The following is a 22,530-nucleotide window of genomic DNA, read 5'->3' as shown; positions in this document are numbered from 1 at the left end:
AGTTAGTTGCTAGTTCCTAAAATGTTGAGGCAGAGGGTACGTGCTGTAGCTCTGGTTGAGGGTGAGAGGTTGTCAGTGAATAGTTTGTTGGGCACAGGGAAACAGAGATCTGTGTGGGTACATGAGACCCTAATAAAGAGGGTGGAACATGGGGAGTACCACCAGTTGGTCCAGGAGCTTCGCCTCAATGATGGCCGTTTCCAGGCATATTTTAGGATGACTAGGGAGCAGTTTGACAACCTGCTGTCTATTGTTGGGCTGTATAGCTCTGGGTATCAAGCGACCACTACCACCAGTATCTCCTCCATTGTTTACCAACTGTAAACTTATTGTTGTGACCACCACAGAAGGCCCGCCTCTCAAATGATCCGATTGGACAATGGGGAAAAAAGATGGCGACAAAACAGATGATGTGGGGTGTTTTTCTGCTTTGAGTTGAAGTTTTTTCAACTTGAGTTCAGAGCACTCTGGCAAAAACGCCAGGCTCCTAGAGCACAGAAACGTGAGGCATGTAGCAACGTAAAAACCACGAGCAACAGAGACTCTGCCCTCTGCCTGTATTTTTTTGTTTTCTTATTTTGCTATGTTCGGGACGTTTCTGGGCACAGTGTGCAGGTGACGTTGGGATTTTATAAAGAGGTAGCGACCAGATACGAGGCAAGCAACAAGTATCCAAGAGGAAACTACAATAATTGTGGACACAGTGCTTAAAAAAACACGCAAATATTGAGAGGTGAAACACCAAGCTGACAAAGACTCAGATTGGTTTTCACTTTCACTGGTAATACTGTTGAGAAACAGTGGCTCACATTTCCTGCACAGTGCACCTTTAAGGTTGACAAATACAGCAGAATTTAAAAAGGAAATAAGGAAATACCCCTTGGTTTAAAAGTCATAAACGAGCAGCCTAATTTGTATTGGAAGCATGTATAGATCTCTCTCAAACATACTGTAGCAGCCAGAGCACAGGCCATAAATTGTGATATCAAACACCGCCTGCGGCAGAGTCGTTCACAATAAATTGGAGACTTGGGGACTGACACAATGCTTTTTTTTGCTCGGTTTTACATCCAGATGAGCTTTAATTTACAACGGGTGAGTTGGCATTTCATCAAAAAATCTATTGTGACTGCCAGAAAATTGTCCTGGATGCTGTCAGACACCTCTTCTATCTTTTCTAATTAATTCTCAGTGGAGCTTTACAGCCTCGTGGCGTCACACTGTGTTAGGGGTTGTACAAACTTCTCTTTACTGCTTTAAGAGCAAAGCGAGATGGAGCTCAAGTTCTGACATGTAGCTGTATATCCCTTTGAATATATGCCTAAGTCTTTATTTACTTAATAGCTGTGGTATAAAGTGTCACAGTGGCGGTGTCCTACCTGAGATGGGTGGCGGTGTCCTCTGGATGAAAGCATGGTGATAAGCTTGTTCCCTTGGGCTGAACACAGTGTGGAGGACTGCAGGGGATAAAAACACATTTAAAAACATCACCACAGTGTTTGAAGAGCTCAGTATCAAAAAACCCTCTTGGGAATCACACAATTTCTTCACAACTTCAGGTGCTTCAAATCGTGACCACCGGTGACGAACACAGATTTGCCGTGTTGTGACAATACTTCAGTTTTGAAGGTTACATTGCTTTTGTTACAGTATGAAAGACGAGCTGACCCTGCGGTGCCCTGCAATGTTGGAGGCGTTCGTTTTCAAATGTTTCACAAGCCATTATTACAACGAGAGTGAAATGCATTAAAAGTATAAGTCATAACTGACAAAATTAAAACCCCCACAGCCTTTAACACTCAACTCACATGAACCTGATTCCATTACACAAAGAATTACGAGATGAAACTGAAAACCATTAATGTGAAACTAAATATTTAACCTCAGTATCACATTAAATAGTTTAAACACTGTATTAGTATCATGGTACCTCCAACTAGATCAGTTTTACACAGGCTACAGATCACAGTGTAAAAGTGAACCACCACATCACTGCTGATCGACACAGAAGACAATGAATATAAAGGGAAACTTTGCTGATATTGAACCAGCTGTGTGGCATCACAGTGTGTGCAGATGAACGGTGTTTGGCTTCGCCCCAGTGCTGCTGCCAGCACCTGGATCTCTGCCACCGGACGGGCAGGGATCTCCAGGGGACACAATGCCATGCCACACAGCTGGTTGAATATCAGCAAAGTTTCCCTGCTTCCCTTCACTGGTTCCTGTACAGCAGGGTCGGCCTTTGTTTCACTGTTATAATCATTAAAAAGCAAAAGCAGCATGTGTATACATTCAGTAGGCTATATCTTCAGTAGCTAGCTAGCTAACCCTACACTTTTCAGGGTCTGATTTTGGTTCTGGAACAGGGAAGAAACATATATCTTTTTCCAACCTCTCCAGGTAACGAGTATCATTAATACACGACGTGCTCCAGGCACAACATTTAGCTCCAAATCCACAAAACCAGCCTGAAAATGAAGGAAATCTGAATCAATGGAGCACAGACCCTGGTTTGAGCCAACCCAATGCATTGTTGTGATTGGCCAGTCTGCGTCTGGGGGCGGGACTCAGCAAAGGTTCAATTGCCAAAGGACTGTAGCTAGGTATGGTGCAAAGCAATTAACACCAAACCCAGACAACTTCATCTCTCCCCAAAAGGGAAATAAACTAATCGCTGCTACCTGTACTCATATTACTTTCTTTTAGCATATTGAATAAAAAAAATTATAATTGTTCCCCCAATATGTTTGTTCTCCTTTATAAATAAGAACCAAAATAAGTTGAGGAAGTTACATTAATTAATTTTCACAGCATTTGTACAACCTTGTTTATTCAGTGTCCATGGAAATCACTAACGCAGCCATAAAGGTTTGGTTTCCTCACACAGTAAAGAGAGTCTGTTTACTTTTCTAATAACTGCTCATCAACCATGTTCAGACAAGTTTAATATTTGGTTATCTGTGATGCTGTGTATAAATGTAATTCAAAGATATTGCCGCCTTTTCTGGCACACTAATTTGGTCGTACAGTAGATGTCTGGATTTGGTAGGAATGTGTGTTCAGTTGCACACCATGCTTCTTGCCTTGCTTTTAATGACATCAAACATGTTCTGGTCCCCACTCTCTGACAGGGTGGTAAATATTTTGGCAGCACTGGCTCCCTGCTCCAAAAACACACACTTGTATGATCAATGTATTTTTTAGAAATTCTGAATATCATATTCCAAAAAAACAGAACAAGGGCAACAGTTGGAAAACACAAATATTTAACCATACTCTTTTTTCTACTTATTCAGATCTAGAAATCAATCAAATTCCAAAAATAGCTTTTCCTACAGACATGAGGTGACCCACCGATGATGACGATGGCGGTACCAGCCAGCAGAGCGAACAGAGTGAAGAACATCATCTGGTAGCAGTTGATGAAGCTGTGCAGGGAGTGGCCCCCCTCGATGTTAACAACTGGAGGAGCAGCTGCTGAGAGAGAGCGGAGGACGAGATAACAGGCTGTCAAAACCTCTTCAAAGTGCTGAGGACATACGACGACACTCTAACAAATATTAGCCGTGGCACTGAGGGATAATGATGCTCGTAACAGTGGCAGTGAAATTTGAAATCAGCGTTAAATTATGGTCTCTGAAAATCTGCCTTGTCTGTGTGCTAATGTCATACAGATGACGGAAAAATGATTGAACAATACACAGAGATTTCCTTGTTAAATAAACTAAACAGACAAAAATAGCTACATTATGAGGCCACGACAACATACAGGTTCCCTTTTTATATCTCATGACTACTCTTAGGATTAAAACTCTCAGTGTATCAGCACAACAGCCCCTGATTGGTACGCCAGCAGGGATGTTCCTCAAATGCCCAGTGCATTCCTGTTGTCCTCAGTAAATTGGGCTACTGTTGTTATCTTTACTAACCCGAGATAAGGAAAAGCTATGAGCAACGCTGACAGTCATGACAACAAACCATAAGGCAAGTAATGTGAGGCAGAATTTAGAATTTGACACCATAAATGGAAAAATTGTGGACAAAGGCCCAGAGAGGATGTTGTGCTGACGGTGTAAAATGCATCTGCCTTACAGTAACGTAAGCCTGTCACTCAGTGAGGCAGCGGGGGCACCGGGAATTAATGGAGCATTGTTAATTCGACAAAGTATTTTAGGATTAGGCTACGTGGATTGCATGGAAATTAATTAGAAGGGGATTATGTGTTGGTTCAGATTTGCTCAAACTTTGATTTTTCTTTTAAAAAGGTGACAGCCCTAATACCTTTCCTCTGACCTTAAACAACATACGCTTAGAAATCACCTTGTAACTTGAGGTACAGTGCCTCGTCATTTACACTGAGAAGATATCTGACCTTGCTTGGCAGCGTTGGAATCAGCCACGTGAATCAAAGTGACAGGGATGACGATACCCTGGCTGCCGGAGGTGCTGCTGATGGAAATGGAAGCGGAGCCTGCTGCCTGAGGGTCCACAGCGCTGACGGTGTACTTTGAGAAACTGGGGAAGCCGTGGTGTACTTCAGTCTCTCGGACAGCGATGTTGGGGGAAGTGGACACCACCTAAAGGTTGGAAAAGTGTTACATATATATATACAGTATACTTTGATCTTAAAGGCAGAGTTTGCAAAGACACCCGCCTCCTGCAGCTCTCCCCTTTCTGTCCTAAGCCCCTTCCACCAGACAACCACAGGCATATGCAAGCACTTCCTACAGTAACCCCCTGTTTTCCATATATTGATTTAGTTACTCTTATTGCATTTTGCAGATGGCCACAGTGCATCTGCTCAGCCCCTGGTCGCTGTGCTCTTTCTCTCTATGTTTATCAGACCACAAATGGACAAGACCTAGCTAGCTAACCACCCCACGGTCCCTCCGCCTTGCTGTCCACCGCTGTGGACTGCTTTGCTAGGAGGAGAGCAGGCAGCAGCTCCAGAGATGATCCTTGGTGGTAGCAGCTTCAATCCAGCCATGGCCGGCAGCAGTGCTGGGTCTAACTGTGTAACGGTAGCATCAGAGTTTGCTGATCCAATGCAGAGAAGGGGTTGAGGTTTGCGTTGGCCGGATTCTGGTTGCTGAAGGGGGGTTAGTTTCTGGAGCTGCTGCCTGCTCTTCTCCCGATGAGGTGGTCTGTGACGGCAGGGAGTGTTGCAGATGTTCGCTACATAAACTTGAAGCCAAACCCAGAGCCTTTAGCTAAAGTTAGCAGAAAGCGAAACTATTAGCAACATTTTTTCGCCGCTATTGAATTTATTTTTCTATATGGAATTTATTATCAAACTCTTTTCAGATTGTCTTTTTGATAAGCCTTGTGTTGTGGTTGCTTTGCAGCGTAGGCAGTTGTTGCCAATGCTGGAGAAGCAACTTTCTCTGCATCTGCATTTATAGAACAGCCATAAAGAATGGCTTCTCTCTGAAATGACCTGTGATTGGCCAAAGTCTACCGCCGCAGGCTGGATTCTGTAGAGCCTGAAATAGAGCCAGAGGAGGAGCAGAAGTCTAGAGTTCTCTCAGACCTCTTGCATTACAATATGCTATAAGATTATTATGTGAATTTTGACCAGTGATGCCAAAAATAAAACTGCCTACCTCAGCTTAAAAGGAAGTTAATTTTAACAAGGGTCATGCTAAACTGTAAAAAATGATCTGCTATATTTATTAGAGATTCTACTAAAGGCAGTGTTTTGGCTGACCTCCATGTTGGACAGGGCAGCCGTGGGACCGTAGACGGTGAGTTCAGCTGATGGATGCAGGTTTGAGAGCAGCAGCTCAGTCTGGTCAGAGTAGAGGCCGGGCTCTATTGGCAGCCTGGCGCTGACTTGCTCCCCAGAGAAGGCACTGCCCTCCAGGCCTGCCCTCACCAGCAGGTTGGTCATGGACATGCTGAGCACACGAGTCTGCTGGTCAGTCGCTGGCTGCAAGGTTATGGAACATGTGTAGGAGCCTGGGGCAAGAATTCACAAGAGGGAGAAGTGATGGCTCGAGATAAATTATTGATGTGTGCATTTGGGACAAAAAAAAAAAAAAGGATCTCACAGCGTCAGTGTGGTCTCAGAGAGGTGAAAGATACATAAAAGCAATATATATTCCCACTCAGCTCTAATGTCCGAATTTGTCAGGGTCATTTTGCAATCACATGCTCCCATTAGGACCTCAGTGGGATTCGGCTGAGTGGTTACAACCTTGTACACACACACACACACACACACACACACACACACACACACACACACACACACACACACACAGTGGATCCCCTCAGACAGAGGCCAACAACTGGGGTGAAGTCCCAAACCCCAAACACAATTAGACCAGTGCTTCCAAGCAACAGGGAGTCTCCTTAGTTCAATACATCACCTGGACACCTTTTATAGTCCCTGCTAAACTCATTCCATGGATATTGATTATGCCCTTGTAAAAAGTGTTTCCCCACCAGTCGTGCACAGCATACGCATAAACAGTGTGCCCAGGTTGGGTTTAACAGTAACACTATTTTGGAAAACTGAACGCTTCTAAAAAGGCAGAAGATGATGTGAATGTCAGAACAGTCTATTTCAGCATGGAAAGTTAAGAGATGCTAAAAGGTGGTTTTAACTAATCTGTGATGTGCATGTAAAAGAAAGAAAACAAAATCAAAACTAGAGGATTTAATCCCGCTAAGACGCCCAAATCGACTCATGTTAGTCATCTAAAACAAGGTTACATCAGTGCTGCAGGAGTAAATAAGGCCTAATGCACTGCATCTGAATAAAATAAAATGATTCAATACTGTCAGATGCTGTGAAAAGGCTCACAGCCTATACACAGATATAAAAGACTCGCTGCTCCTTTGACCATGGCTGTGATCTCTGGTGTGAATTCAGATCAGCCTTACCAGTGCTGGAGTCAAAGCTGGTGTGCGTTTTGAAGACATCATTAGCGGGGAAGTCAATAGCATCACTGGTGAAGCTGAGATGGCAGCTGACAGAGGTTTCTGGCTGCAGCTGAGAAATCGCTTTGGTCTGGGCAGAGGAGCAGGTTCCTGCAGAGCAGAGCAGAGCAGAGCACACTGGCATCAGATACAACACCTCTGTGCTTCATTACACACTTTGTTACTAGGTCAAATATATATCTATATATATATATATGAATATTAATGGCTCTCATTTATTTGTAAGTATTTTAGATAAAGGCTGTTAGAAATGAGAGCAGAGAATTTTGTGTAATACGCTTACTCACTTTGTGTTTGAGAGTTACATAAAAAGATTGATACCACTCTCATTTAAATATGAAGCTACAGCCAGCAGTCGGTTAGCTTAGCTTAGCACAAAGACTGGTAACAGGTGGAAACAGCTAGCCTAGCTCTGTTTGAGGGCAACAAAATCCTCTAAAGCTCACGAATAAATACATGAGATTTTGTTTGTTTAATCCATCCATGAACAAACAACAATTCGCTGCTTCATGAGGGAATGTGTCGGACTATTTATCTGCTCTGTGCAGTTGCCAGGCAACCAGTGCACACTCTAAAATTGCAGGTCAGCACATATCCATCCTTATAACAGTGAATTGTTGATTGTCACTTTGGTTTTTGTACAGATTCAACAAACGAGACAAAACATTTTAAAGGTAGGGAAGTGAAAGCAAACCCAAAAGAGATTCTCTCTCATTTTGGAACAAGTTTTGTCCGCTTGCCGATTAACCTCGCTTTTTCTGCGCTGTGTTCGCAACTATCAGAGCTCTTTTGTGGATACGTGCTGCTACTACCTGGCCACTACCTGTGCAAAAAGCCCGACCTCACCTGGGATTACTTTTGTATGAGTCTATACATTTTTAGAGAAAATCCTGCATAGTCCACCCTCAGAAATTAGGCTTTAGAGGTGCTGGAAGGTGAGAGCCAGGCTAGCTGGTTCCCTCTTTTATTCCCCAGTCTTTGTGCAGCGTGCTAAGCTACGCGAACAGACTGCTAGCTGTAGCTTCATATTTACCATACCTTACTAAGAGTGGTATCAATCCTCTGATCTAACTTTTGGCAAGAAAGCCAGTTAAGTGTATTTGATGAACTATTCTTTTCACAAATGCTGACCACAATGGAATCAGTTCAGTACCAATCAGGTTGGTTCCTTTCTCTCTGGTGGTGAGTATGACCTTTGACTCCTTGCCGATCCTGACAGGTGCAGCCTGCGCCATAGCAGCTGTCCTTGTAGCTGCTTCAACTACAACCTAAAGAACCAAACAGAGAAAGAAAACAGCCAATAAATCCTTCAAACAGATCCAGGTGTGTGCTTGGAATAATCATATTATAATTTACATCCACAGCTAATTGTTTACATCAATCAGACCTGACAGTGCAACAAAACTAATTTAAACACAGCTGAGTGTTTAATGTAACATCACTGCTACCTCTATCAACGCCTCTTCTCACACTGATAAAAAAAACTTCATCACTTCATTCAGTCCGTTGCGTTTGATTGTGTGTGAGCACCTTTCTGTTGAAGATAAAATACCTGGCAACAAATCACACCAGTTCTTGTTCTGCTAATAGAAAATATTCATATAAGATAGCGTGGTTACATTCAGCTCACGAGCAGGGAGGAGCATGACTGGATGAAGTATGGTGACACACTGAGAGAGAGCCAATTAATCCTGTCCACACTCCATCATGTATGAGAATCTCAACAGCGGTAATGTCAAGCACACACATTAAGCAGAAACAATGTGTTGCTGAAAGGTAATGATGGATATACTATACATCTGCTGTGCCTTTTATGCTCATTATGATATATTGCTGAAGGACTGATACAGTACGATGCACTGCTGGACAGGAACAGAATCTCTGGAGAATAAAGATGTCGAGAGTAGAAATAAAAAAACAGAGAGGTGTGCTGTTTGCATAATTATCGCATAACCTGATAGCTCATTCCTCACAGTCATGACTAAAAGGGACGCGCAGTCTGTCAGTGAAGCATTGCAGCTTAGATAGTCGCCAACGCCTTCAGACAACATACCTCTCTGTATGTTTTCAAAACACCGGGTATCTCATAGTACACAGTCACTGTCCCGGAGTCTCTGGCCACTGCTGCACCACTTTTAGGGTCCACCTGAAGAACGCCATTAGCTGAAGAGCTCCAAGTGCCATGAACACCTGCAGAGAAAAGACAATAATGTCCAGTTCTTAAAAAATACACACACTCTGTTAAAACAAACTTAAGGATCTCCTCAGCTAAAAGCTAAAATGTAAATGGACTTAAGATAAATAGCGACTTCATTCTTAAAGAGCATTCAGTAAAATGCAGTATCAGAAATATTCTAATTCCACTTAGTCACAGAGAACAAATGAAATAAATTTTAACAGCATAATGGTGGTGGAGGAGCACAAAAGCAGATAATACATTACGAGGCTGTCATCATTGGAGTGCCAAATCTTTACTATCAACTTAAAAGGAGCTGTACGTGACATTAAGAGCATATCTATGATTCATGAGTCTGGGGCAGGATACTCTGCACATGGTTCCCAACACGGAGGGAACTGTGTTTTCACAACAGCAACAGTGCTGGAAGAGCTAACACTGTCACCAAACGGGACCAAGATGGTGACCCGTTTGGAAACTCTTATATTCCAAAAACAGATCATGAAATGTGTTTCCGAAAACATTTTAAGCGAGAAATAAGCCATGTAGTGTAGTTGCTTTATCATTTCAGATCAACAATGATTAGTTAAAACGTGTTTCTGGAGGTCCCTGAGGCTGTGAGTCACGCTGGACGCCCCTGATTTGCATTAAGTTGCCGAGATTCAACTTCATGCAAATGAGAAACAGACCTACCGTCTCTCAAAACACAACACAAGTGCACGCCATGGCCTCTTACGAGCATGGAAATGATGGATCCTGTGAACTTGTAATGTACCTCAAGTGCAGTGCAGAGTGGCGGCGATGAGCTAGCCAGTGGGATAAACACAAAGGGACTCACATGCACTGACATGCATTTGCAGCCTGCACAATACCACAACAACCCAAAACGAAACTCAGATACAACACACAGAAGGAGCAAGACTTCATTCTCTGCTCAGGACGCCATTACTCCGCCGTATCTTTACATAGCAAGTGGTGGTTTGCTGCTCTGAATTTTGCACACAGCTCCTTTAAATGTCTTTCATCTGTTCAAAATCATTATTTTCCGACCACTAACATACATTCAAAACAGTCTGCTGCTTTAACATGTACATGTCTCACCATCTGGGCTGGTGAGCTGGGCAGCGAAGCAGACCACATCCCCCACCACCAGTCTGTGGGCCTCATCGGGGTGGATGGCGTGCTCGACAGGTAGTGGAACGTAGTCCGCCACGCCCATGTTTTCACTGTCCCATACTGCAAGAAGAGTGAGGCCTATGTTGATCGTCCGCACTGTCAGAGTGTAGTTACCGGGCCCGATCCCTACCTGCACCAGGTCGTCTCTGCAGGACAGAACAGAGGTAGGGGTTGAATTACGTATGTGTAACTAATCAACTTATCAATAATAAGTTAATTTCAGACACAGTGAAGAGACTACTTGTTATATTTTAAAAATACATGAAACTCACATAAAAAATGACACAAAATGTATTAAAAAATGTATCTTTTAGTAACACAACATACTGAACATCAACACAATAGCACAAAAAATCTGCTAGTATTCCCTGCTTCACCTATTTTCATTTATGGGAGAAGCAGGTGAATCTATCCTCCAACTCAGCTCAGTGTGGAAGTGTTGTTACTTGAGAACTCGGTAAGCTGGGTAAAATTGGGTCAATACTATTAGATATGCTTAAAACACAAGCTATTGAGAACAGTTCTTACCAGCAAAGAATACTTTAGTTTAGCTGAGTGTTTTCTTTCCTTCCCGCTACAATAGTTCTACTCTATCTATATATTTTCCTTTGAATAAATTTCTTGTTTTGTTTTATTTATTACTCTCACAAACTTCAGATAGCTGTAACATCTGATTGGCTCCTCAGAGACTCAAAAGGATCTAATCACAGGCCAGCCACTTTTAGTCCCAAGACTACCCGCCCTTTACTACTCTGATTTTTTACTTTTCCCCTAAAATTGCCCGTCAGCACCTGGAGAACGAGGTAATAGAATCAATTTATTGTGCAGACAGATGAGGGAGTCCCTCATCGCAAGGGTAGCAATGCTCCTCCCTGCCCGACACGCCTCCCATTAATTTAGCTCACTCACTGAGGTGGAAACAACTCCATCAGAAATGAGGTTGAAGGGACAGCCCAGTAAATTAATGTTGTGAACTCGTGGTGCAGCCTGCCGCTAAACCCTGCCATGACCTCGACTACTCTGGTTGTTCTCTGCAGATATGATCGCACGCAGCCTGAACCAAAGACCAACAGCACGGTGCATCACAGCAAAGACTAGGTAAAGACTGTCAGTGCTGGATATATCTTGTGCGAATCAATATCATAAGGACACAACATGTCAAATACGTACCAAAAAAAAAAAAAAAATCAATATTGTGTCAAGAATCCTTGTTTTTCATTTTAACACTGGCTTAACAATGACGGACAAACACATGCCTAATAAAATGAATTCACTGTTCAGCCGGTAAAGGGTGACTGGTGGGATTTCTCTGGCAGATTCTGAATTGTGAGGAGACAATAGGTCACACGAGGCTGTGCCAGGTTGAATGAACTGATCACTCAAACAGAGGCTTTGGTACCCTCTCTATATATACACATAGCCAAGAACTTTAGGGCAACAAGCAAACTACAAAACATAACCTCCTCCCTCCTCTGCTTGTCTAGAAGTCACTCCTTAACTCACAATGTTTATGAATCATGTAAGTAAATGACAGCAACATGGTGAGAAGTGTTAAAGACTGTGTGTTAGCAGACCTGTTTGTGGAAAACGTAAGCTGGGAGTTGGAGCTGTGGAGGGCCTCTCCGGTGCTGGCGTGAAAGTGCACAGTGAAGGTGAGCACTATGCCCAGGGGGAAGGCTTTCAGGCCCTCTTTGGTGTGTGTGTAGAGCACTGGAGTGGTGCTGAAGCGTACATAGGACACAGGGACAACCTGAGGAATGAAGGGAAGAATGAGTGCCGCGCTCATTAACTGCAGGGACAATGTCAGCTGTCATTTCAAGGGTCAATACTGCTGTTAATGATCACAGAGCGTCCACACACCTCAGCCCAATGAGGATGAGCCTGTAGCTGATGTAACAATATGTGGCTCTGAATGACTGATGACGGAGATGCCACACAAAGATCTATGATATCAGAATATGCCTTGTGTTTTCTTGTTAAGGTCGAATGAATGGGAAAACAGGGCTTTTATGTTCAGCCGTTACTGAGGTTTGTTGTTTGTTCTTATAAATAAAAAATGGACAATTGATTTGGGGGTAAAATGCAAACAGAAAATAGAAAAGCAGCATTTTTCTTATAGCCTGTATGCCAGGTTAGTGCCTGAACGAACACTTTTCAAACACCTACACTTCGAAAGGCTCAATTTCCAGCCCTGCAGTGCACTCTGTCATATTTCCTAATAAACTGCCATATCGTAATTTAGTGTTCAACCCATTTTAATTAAACTGGGCAATTTGGATGTGAAACATTAAGTTTCAGCAGACTGACAAGCACGTCTTACATAATAACGGCAGGTAAGAGGTCGCTGAAAACAGATTTCGGATAATAACCAGAGGATGTTGCTTTTAAAACCGCAAATGTGAAACACTTTTCATGCAGTGGCTGACTGACCTTCAAAGCGAGGATGAGAGTTTGATTGACACCAAAGGTCTCTTGCGAGGTGATCAGCAGAGAGGAGATGCCAGTAAGAGAGCCAGAGGAGAGAGAGCCCTTATCATCCACTTGAGCGATAACAACCTGGTCAGGGCAATCCAGCATCCGGTAAGACAGTGCACCTACACCATCCCTGTTAGAGAAACACGATCGCATCAGGTCACGTGCACGTTTACATCGTTTTGGAATGATAGCTGGTAGAGAAATCCACACATCCGCCTATACACTAGACAAAAACTACTGTGCAGGCACTCGTAACTCACCTGCTAGTTTGGAGTTTGAGGGCTGAGTTGGGAGCCATCAGTAACTCCCCGGCCTCCACTTCGGGATTAAGCATGTGTAGCTTGTCATAGACCTTGATCAAAGCAAAACGTTGAGACTCCAATTATTAGAGGGCTTTAATCATTCTTTGATGTTTCGGGACAAGTGACATGTCATAGTTTAATGCAGTTTGAAGCTGGATGCATTCAGCTCAAACTAATCTGCCTTCTTATCACTTTGCAAAGTTAACAACTGCAGATATTCCGAAGCTCAGCAACTTCAGTGCTCTGCTGCCTCTAATGCCAGCTTTCTCTATTATGAAGAAGCAGCAGGGGGACATGGTTATGATAAGCAAAGTAGTCCATGAAAGAGGTCTTTATAAAATATCTGCATTTACAGTATCTTTAATTCTGGTGTTCAGGACACACAGATACAATGTTTACAGTGCTTTTTTTTTAGGCCACAGAGCTGTACCTGGATCTGGATCTCATCCCTGAGCTCCTGCAGATTCCCCACCAGCTGCCCAGCCTTGGGGTCTGTAACTCTGAGCACCACCTTCAGCCCTGTCCGCCCTCTTGTCTTCCCAGTCACCCTCATGCCGAAGTTGTGCTCTGACTGAAGCTCCACGTTAGCCTGAAGGAGACAGGCGCCATTAAGAGAATGGCAAAAATAGCAGCAGCAAATCAAATAAAAAGGCAACAGTGATGAGGAAAGCGGGGACAAGACAGAGCCTGACAAGGAAGCGGAGACGAGGCAGATGCTGCTTTTGAGTTCTAATCATACTGTAATGCAAGGACAGCACATCTTAAGTCAATCTGATAAAAGGATCGAAGAGACAACAGGAGCCAAAAATAGGAACGGTTCAGTGGCTGAAACTGCATGTGACATCAAATGCAAGAGAGAAAATACTGAGTGCAGGATACCTCGGTGTGTCTCGACTGGACATCCAGGATGTCTCTCTTGGTGGTGGACCACGTGAAGGTGAGGCCAGGTACAGCGTTACCAAAGGAGAAGGGTGTTTGACTGTTGGTCAGACCCATCACATATACAGGCATCTAGAAAAGGACAGAAGATGAATGAAGGCAATCAGTGAGTACAATATTGCTTAATATTGCCGACACCAATAGCATACTCCATATGATACCCATGTGTAGGTCATTTTGGTGGCATTTTGGCACGCTGAGCTGCCAACCCTGTCAAATACATTGTGCTTGACTGTACCACACCACAGACTGTATGGGTTGTAGCTGCTGGAGTGTGAGCTCTGCATCGGGGACTGTTAGTGAGAGTCTATCCGGCCACACACACAGCGACAGGGCCACCATTAGCATCCAATGACAAAAATAACTTGACGGTTATTAAGGGATTCAAAGTGAGTCCAGCCGTTTTGGTGTTGGTGTGAGTTTTTTGGGACCTTTAAACAACTTGGTGTTGGGATAGTTTCACTGCTGCTATTTTAGCTCGTGCTAACTGTGGAGACGTTGAACTGATTGTCCGATGGGAGAACAGCGGCTCCGGATACAGCAGTAACAGAAAGTTTGCCGTTTCAGGGTGGTCTGGGATCAGACCCTAGAAGCAAAATGGACTGAATGCAGGTATCGTTTGATGGGAGACATTATGATTTTACTTACTACTGGTATATTTTGGTCGATACCTTAAATGTACAAAATGTAATTTTCTGCCGCTATGGTATCTCTTAATCAAATCACTTAGCAGTAGTTTTTTTTAACCAGGAGCCAAATTATCTGCAGAGGTTTCTTCCTCTCCAAAACAAAAGGACTCAGTGATTTAAGCCAGTAAAACACTGAATAAAGCAGTATCACAGTAAGTTCTTTGACGGTTTTCTGCATGGAGGAGCTGGAGCTGAGCTGCCGCTAACTGTTGCTCAGCTTGTTTCCCTGATAATTTATGATTCTGACATTCGAGACTGAAATCCTTCATCCAGTCAAAATATATAAAAACAACCAAGTATCTTAAAAATGTGGCTTTAAACTGGATAAAAAGTAAATTTATGACCACTTCTGGCAGATACCACAACCCTGATACATGCACAAATGGATATGACACCACTGACAGGAGATAGCAACCAAATGACACGGGCTGTTTCCTTGATGAAAATTACAGATTTCTCTGGGCTTGAATATCTTTGAAATTTGACATTATAAGTACATAATTTAATATAATATATAACATTGATTTGTCATTTTTAGACATTTTAATGTGGAAAAGCTATATATATATATTATATTTTTGAAGGCATCCAGCACCAATACCCTGCCCCACACAAAGAGCACTGAATTAACTGTCTTGCTGCAGTGCTACTGTGTGCAGTAATACTTAGATTTGCGGTAATTTTATATTGTAGTTTTTATCTGAATAATCCTACCTGTGTTTTTGTCTTCATTCTTGTGATAGGTGCTCTGATTCGAATGGCTGTCAACTGCACAACCTCTACTTCCACTTGATCCTGTACACAGAAGAGAAAACACTTTTCATTAGAAAAATCTAAATCAGCGATACACCATTCCACATCATCTCTCTCTATATATTTACCTGAGACACAACAACTAGCTTCCCGGTCTCGGCATCAACAGCTTGGACCAGTCCTGTCACGGTGACATTCCCAATGGTAACACCCCTGACATGGCCCATGCCATTAACAGCAGCTATTTCCTCATTGGAAATAGAGAAAAGGATATTGGACTGAGGCTGAGGGCCACCCTCTGATGTGATCTATGAATGACAGCAGAAATGAAAAGGGGATGGGGAGTTTGGAAGAGAGAAACAGGAAAAGAGAGAAAAAGTGAACATGAGTGATCTTGACAGCACTGACAGTTCAGTCGATAGCTTTCATCAATCTAAGGTCTGTTAATAATTTGCTGAAAGACATTACCCTATGTGTATTAAGTAGATTAGAAAAATTGATATCCAACACAAATAATGTGCAGTGCATGTGTATTACTGAGTTTAATGTTCGGTAATTAGGAGGCCTCTTGGATAGATCGTAAATGCCTTCTAATTAAAGCACAAGTTGAGGCAAATGAAAGGCGAGCTGGATGTTTAAACCAAGAGCAATTAGGCTAACGTCATCTTCCAGAGGAGTCCTGGCAGAAGGCTCTTTTGGAAGATAAACTGAGGACCAGATGAACTCGGCTGGCAAGACGAACTGAGGCCAGCTGTTTCCAGACAAAGCTCAAGCGTCAATGTTATACATACCTGCATCATTGCGCCAATTAGCAGAGTCATTTTCCTTGGGATGAGTTTGAACGGTGGAAATACCTGGAGGTGGAAAAAACAAAGTTACAACATGTGCAACACATATGCAGGAGTCAACATTTGAGCTTACATTTTAGAAAACACAAAGTTATACCTCAATTTGCTGAGGAGCTGATGCAATTTTTCTCCCGTTTTTATCCACTACAACAGCTGATAGAGTTGTCTGACCAATAGACGATCCTTTCACCAGGAAAACAGCTGTATCATACTCCGTGGACTCCGGTAATGGTCTGCAAAAAAAAGACAGTTGGGATTTTACATGAAGTCTTGCAAATTCCTGCATCCTCGACCTGAACAACTGGTTTCACGTGACTTACTTCAGAGAGACGATTGAAGAAGCTGCTTTAAGTTTAAGATTCATGAAACGGAAATAGCTGGCTGGGAAAGGCTTCTTATTATCATCCAGGACTCTGACATAAGCTTTCACAGATTTGCCGATCTCCACCTGTAATACAGATGAAAGACATCAATCATGGGGGAAGTCATCATTGTGGTTCACAGGTGGGGCAGAACCAATGATGTTAATTCAAGACAGGCAGACTTTAACGAATGTTGCGGTGGGAAGTGCAAGAAGAAGATGACATTATTTAGTGCTTTGGACGTTGTTGAAGCATTTCAGGAATGTGTGGTACTGATAACAGGGATCATCAAGTCAAGCTGTGTCTTGACCCTCCATAATGAGGGCTTCTGGGCAGGGTTCGACATTAACCACTGCCTGACGGCCTGTAGCCACAAAAAGCTACTCTCTGGCCACCAAGTATCCCCTCCACCAAGTTTTATCAGGTCTCTCGAGAGTACCTGTCTTAATAAGATTAAGATTTCAATTCAAAGAGTGAATGGTGCTCGACGCCAGTGTTTCGGTTTAAGGAGTGATTGTGTTAACTGGTGACTTTCAGTCTAATTCATCATGGTTGCTCTCAGTGATGGCAGCTGGAACACAACATCCTCATTAAAGCTTCTGGTTTTACTTAAATTAATTTCTAAATACATACCCATCTGTTTATTTTCTATGCCAACCTATTATGTAAGTTACTAAGAGCAACCACTGATGCATTTGGCTGAAAGTCACAAGTTAACACTTTTTTTTTTTCAGATCTAATAGTGTTTCAATTAAATAATTATACATTGTTTTTCCATGTATGTCAGACTTTCGTTCATTGAAGTGTCATGGTTAAGTAAGGCTGTGTTAAGTTGAGGATTTTGACATGTGGGCCACCAAAATTGTTCTTTGGCCACCAAATTAGGGGCTTGGTGGCGTGTGGGGGCAGCGCTTAAATATATTAGCATCTATTCCTGATGGGGCTGGAAGCTCACCTTGTCAACAACTCTCACATAAACCTCCAGAATGTCAGAGACGTGCACTGTGGCCTTGGCGGGTGCGGGAAAGGCCAGACAAAGGTCATGGACCATCACCTTCACCTCCCCTGGGTGAACAGGAGAAACCTGGACAAACAAAGCAAATCAAAGTGATAGCTGACTGTCAGAATTCCATTTCCATTCAATTGACCCATTTTTGAGTAGTGGTGTACTTTAATCCATAATCCAGGTTGGATTACCTGGATTATGGATTTCCTGGAAATCCACAGTGCGTTGTTCAATACCACAATTGTGTATCCCTCTGAACTAATCCCATCACAGTCCAGATGTTCCCTCTTACCTGAGCGGTTCCTTGGGCCTCCTGGAACACCACGTCTGCTATCCCTCCAACACTGGTGTTGACAAAAAAGTGCCCTGAACCTTCTTGCAGGGCGAGGTTTGCCTGCAAAACAAAACACACTTGATGCCTTGTGTGACAGAGCTGAAAATGATTATATGACCAACATGATTACATATTACAGAGCAATCCAAAAAAAGTTCACTGTAATTTTTTTTTCTGACAGCCAGCTGGCCTTTCATGTGACACCAAAAAGGACCTCTGACCACACTCACTCTCTATAATCCTCTTACACAGGTCACTAGCTGTAATTTAACCCCTACACCTGCCAAACACTGCTCCTATAGCACACAGGATTAGGAGGGAGAGGCCCGCTGAGAGAAGGTGGATACAAGACTCAACTGTGCCCACAGCATTGATTATTAACATTTGAATTCATTCAGTTGTTACCAGTGCGATGTAATTAATTTCAATTTCTTGTTCTGCATGGTGAAAAGGCGAAATAATAACCTTTGTTTCGGCAATGCTATGGACCCAACTTGCCTTGCAGCTCCAGGTACGATGTATACAGTTAGACACGCTCTGTGATGCAGTCCAAACAGTTGATAGAGATCTGACGTAGTTTGAATAATAAATAGCCCTAATAGCTTGAAACAAATAAATAAAATGGGTTCGACATAATAAGCTCATAAACCAACACTTAGATGCATCCAAATCTGAATATTATAGTTCTCCCTGGGGTCTACCTGAGCTCTGGCAACCTGCCTTCATATAGGAGAGGTAAAACAGAGAAACATGGGAAAAGAGGGTAGGCAAGGCTTCATATTGGATACTAAATTAAATTATATGATAATAAACCCATTTATTAAACCCAAAGCACGAAGAGGTTAATAAACTAAAGAGGGAAAAACAGATACAAATGTCTCCATATTCTGAACAAAAACCAAGCAGCAATCTTTGACGCTGAAAAACGAAGCCAATGTGGAAGTGCCTCAAATGGCCTCTTGAGGCTGGCTCCAAAGGTGAGTCAATCCAATAGACTATACAAATAATGGACATAGCTTCTGTGATGTCACCCAGTGGTTTGTGGACTCTTGTTTTGAAGTCTCAAGTTCGATATTTCAGCCACCGCTGTCCTGTTTTTTTTGGAGCCAGAAGTGACCATATTTAGGCGAGAAGCTGGCAGAGGATATGACTAAGAAGCCAAGGACGCTATCCGCAGACAGCCTGTCACCCAGAGCGGCCCGCACTTAAATATGCGTAACTTCGGTAAATGGACTTGCACTTGTATAGCTGCTTGTTTGTCTTTTGACTACTAAAAGCACTTTTACACTATGGAGTCACATTCACCCATTCGCACACTGGTGGCCGAGGCTATCGTACAAGGTGCTACCTGCTACTTAGTTTAAATACACAGCCATTGGGAGCAATCTGAGGTTCAGTCTCTTGCCCGGGGATACCTGAATTAGTGGGTGAATTAGATAAACATTCCCTCCCCGTACAGTTGTCATGAACGTTGACATTAGCTATAGAGAACCGTTTTTTGCACCAGGCTGTAGTTTGTCATTTTAACACGGGGGTCTTGAAGTTGCCGCCTGGTCAATCCCCATAGATCTCCATGTCAAATTGTCTGTGTGTGGTCCTTTTGAGTGACAGATGGGTGCCTTCCATGGACAAGTTGCTACCACAGGGACAACATTTGTTAGGTAATGTAGCCATGATGTACCCCCAGATTTACAGAGTACAGGCAGTAGCCATAGCTGTCACTAGTCGACAAACGTTAACTGTAACATCTTGGTTGCCTAGAAAAGTCTTGTTCAGCATGTGTTTGTACTAAAAGACCTTTAAAGGATTTACATGTTCAGTTTTTTCTGGTAAGCACATTTTGTTTGTGTGGTTTTCAGCCTGTTTTTTGCTTGCGAAAATTAGCACTAGTATTATCACAATTAACCATAACTGTAAATGCACTATGCTAACTAAGCTAGCAGCTAGCATGAGGGTTAGCCTGTCATCCACATATGGTCACTTTGGGCTCCAAGAATCCAAAATGGCTACAGCCAAAATGCCAAAGTCAAGGCTTCAACACAAATAGGTAACATCACAGTGGCTACTTCCATTATTTTATACAGTCTATGAGTAAAAGAAGCCATGAAAAGTGAGTGTCTGTCAGGTAACCCTTGTGTGGACAGAGAGATAAGTCAGTGATGTATGTGAGGCCACATCACTGATACATCAGTCCCTTACCCGCACATCTGGATGGTTGTATATGGTAACTGTGTCAGGGGAAACCTTCACATCTTCAACCAACAGGAGCTCCAGAGTGGCTGACACAGGGGTCAAAGGGTCATACTGTCCAGAAGAAAAGAAAGAATCAGAAAAGAATTAGTGTAATGATTACATTGTAAGTATTACAATGCAAAACAGGGTGTATACATGAAAAAAGGAAGTGAGTTGGAGCTGGAGCGGATCAAAGGAACAAGAGAAAAAGATTATTTGTCAAATGTAGGTTGCAAGTTTAATGGAAAACAGATTCAATAAAACACTATAACCTGCACACCGACTGCAAACAACAAATTTATTTAAACAGACATTTCCATTACAGTCGGATCTTCATTCAGTCAAAAACTTCAGCTGACATTGATCTGAAGTGTTTGCAGATAAACAGAACATTATACAGATATTTTGAATAACTTTCAGCTGCTTCTGCTTTTTAAAGGAAGTGAACAACTTTTATGACATATCTTAGCAGCTGAGTGACTTACTGGACTGGGAACTTTGGCTGCTGCGAGATGTAAAACCTGATAACCCAGAGCTGTCACTGTGATGGCAGCGATGCCCGTCTGATGATGGACAAGGACTGTCTGTCGTCCTGCCACAGATAACAACAGAAACAAAACAGTCATTTAACAAACAACAATCCAAACGATTTGTCATCACTAATCTATAGAAACAGACCGTAAAAACACAACAAAAAAAGTGTATTCCCAGTAATAGGTGAATGGATAATTCCCTGTCTGCCTCCGCAGTCTCAGAATTAAATCCTCCCTCCTGCCTTTGCCTCATTACTTTCCAAATGTCTAAACAAAAGAGTTAAGTTAAGCCGACAACCCACTCTTTTCTAAAAGACACAACAAAATACAAACCAACTAGAAAAGGTTTAAGGCAAATCACAATGCTTTTACCGTGAAGTTTCATCTGTTTGTTGCCATCCTCGAACAGCTGCAGCTCCATGGGCATAGTGGGTTCAATACTGGCCAGCGACACCATGGTCGACTCCCACAGGATGCTCAGAGAGCTGAAGTTGTCAAACTTCCTCCCTTGTTGATCGAACGCAGCCAGGTCCAAAATGGGATTACGGTAATTTGAAACAGGCACCTAAGGTAGTGTTGATCAATAAAACATCAATAATCTTATAATGCGCTTATATTTTTTTCGGTAGTAATTTCAGCTCATTAAAAAAACCTTGTCGACCTTTGTGAAGCGACTTCATACGCACCACTTGTTTATTCTGCTGCAGCAGCGGGCAGGTCAGGTCCAGCTGTGGGCTGGTATACACTGGGACCAGGGTGAGGCGAGATGGGGGGGCACACACAAACTTGACCACTGCCGGCTCCACAGCGGGAAAAGGATTGGTCACACTGGCCTTGTTTCCCACCCTCACCTCCAGCACCTAGAAAACAACATATTGGCAGCTCAGTTGGAAGCTGATGACAAAATACCACAGTTGTGTTTCTGCTATTGGGAGCCACCACATCAATATGAGGACAATCTTGTATACAGAGGGGTAACATGAATAACTATAGGACTTTACTCTCAAGATACAAAAAAAAGCTATGAAATCCAACCACACAATAGAAACACAATAGTTTCAGCAGATCCCACCTGCTCTCCCAGGGCCTTGCAGGTCGCTCTGACCCAGTGCTGGTTATAGTTGTGAGATGAGGGACTGGTCAGAGTAAGGCTCACGCTGGCCTCATCCTCAGCGCTCAAGTTGCAGAAGAACTTTGAGGGTTCCAAAACCCAAGGCCGTGGCCCGCCCTCGAACAGCATGTCTTTCGATGATCCCAGAGTGACCACGGCCACAGACACAGGGTCGATCGCCTGCCAAACAACATTATTTTATTATGAAACATACAAACTGTGACAGTGTCTTTGTCTATTTATCTGTCACTTAAATTCTGGCATGAACACAATCACACACTTAACGTCCATGCCTCCTCAGGCAAAAACTGTGGTCACCAAAGGGTGGGGAGATTTTTGTGTACTGACTGACCCACAGAGCCGCTGGTTGCAGCGACAAAAAAAAAAAACCCATTAAAGCAGGTATTTGTTTATATCAGCTTGGCCACTGGAGTGTTAAGAAGAACTTAGCTGGGGAAATGTTGCTGAAATACAGTGTTTCAAAGCCAAGACACAAAATTGGGTCAACCTTTAGCTGCCAGGGCAAAACAAGTGAAAAAACATCACAAAAAATGTCTGCAATATTTTGAAGAATACAACTCAATCCCACGATAAAAAAACATGACCTCGAAAGCGGTGCATCAAACAGCATGTTACTGTACTGATAACT

The 22,530-nt window shown here is 42.9% G+C and overlaps 1 protein-coding gene across 2 annotated transcripts in view; it reads right to left on the bottom strand.

Moving 5' to 3' along the window:
* The window catches only part of nup210 (nucleoporin 210), a 43,445-nt gene that overhangs the window by 1,992 nt on the left and 18,923 nt on the right, over positions 1-22,530 (bottom strand). Inside the window, exons 15-39 of one of the 2 annotated variants that reach the window (XM_050066342.1) lie at positions 21,843-22,061; positions 21,457-21,630; positions 21,143-21,335; positions 20,723-20,829; positions 20,205-20,309; positions 17,964-18,065; positions 17,621-17,749; positions 16,624-16,751; positions 16,401-16,536; positions 16,247-16,309; positions 15,584-15,763; positions 15,417-15,497; positions 13,954-14,085; positions 13,505-13,663; positions 13,033-13,124; positions 12,728-12,902; positions 11,872-12,047; positions 10,223-10,443; positions 8,999-9,135; positions 8,099-8,213; positions 6,889-7,035; positions 5,708-5,958; positions 4,373-4,577; positions 3,355-3,477; positions 1,380-1,457 (exon numbers count right to left, since the gene is read on the bottom strand). In XM_050066342.1, the coding sequence (XP_049922299.1) occupies positions 1,380-1,457; positions 3,355-3,477; positions 4,373-4,577; positions 5,708-5,958; positions 6,889-7,035; positions 8,099-8,213; positions 8,999-9,135; positions 10,223-10,443; positions 11,872-12,047; positions 12,728-12,902; positions 13,033-13,124; positions 13,505-13,663; positions 13,954-14,085; positions 15,417-15,497; positions 15,584-15,763; positions 16,247-16,309; positions 16,401-16,536; positions 16,624-16,751; positions 17,621-17,749; positions 17,964-18,065; positions 20,205-20,309; positions 20,723-20,829; positions 21,143-21,335; positions 21,457-21,630; positions 21,843-22,061 (3,628 nt within the window). The remainder of the gene's footprint in view (positions 1-1,379; positions 1,458-3,354; positions 3,478-4,372; positions 4,578-5,707; positions 5,959-6,888; positions 7,036-8,098; positions 8,214-8,998; positions 9,136-10,222; positions 10,444-11,871; positions 12,048-12,727; positions 12,903-13,032; positions 13,125-13,504; positions 13,664-13,953; positions 14,086-15,416; positions 15,498-15,583; positions 15,764-16,246; positions 16,310-16,400; positions 16,537-16,623; positions 16,752-17,620; positions 17,750-17,963; positions 18,066-20,204; positions 20,310-20,722; positions 20,830-21,142; positions 21,336-21,456; positions 21,631-21,842; positions 22,062-22,530) is intronic. The other variant, XM_050066343.1, reaches the window with a different exon arrangement.

Source organism: Epinephelus moara, chromosome 16 (genome assembly GCF_006386435.1).
Source record: "Epinephelus moara isolate mb chromosome 16, YSFRI_EMoa_1.0, whole genome shotgun sequence".
Taxonomy (NCBI): Eukaryota; Metazoa; Chordata; class Actinopteri; order Perciformes; family Serranidae; genus Epinephelus; species Epinephelus moara.
Note: the sequence above shows the minus strand (reverse complement) of the source record. Positions and strands in the feature narration are given on the sequence as shown.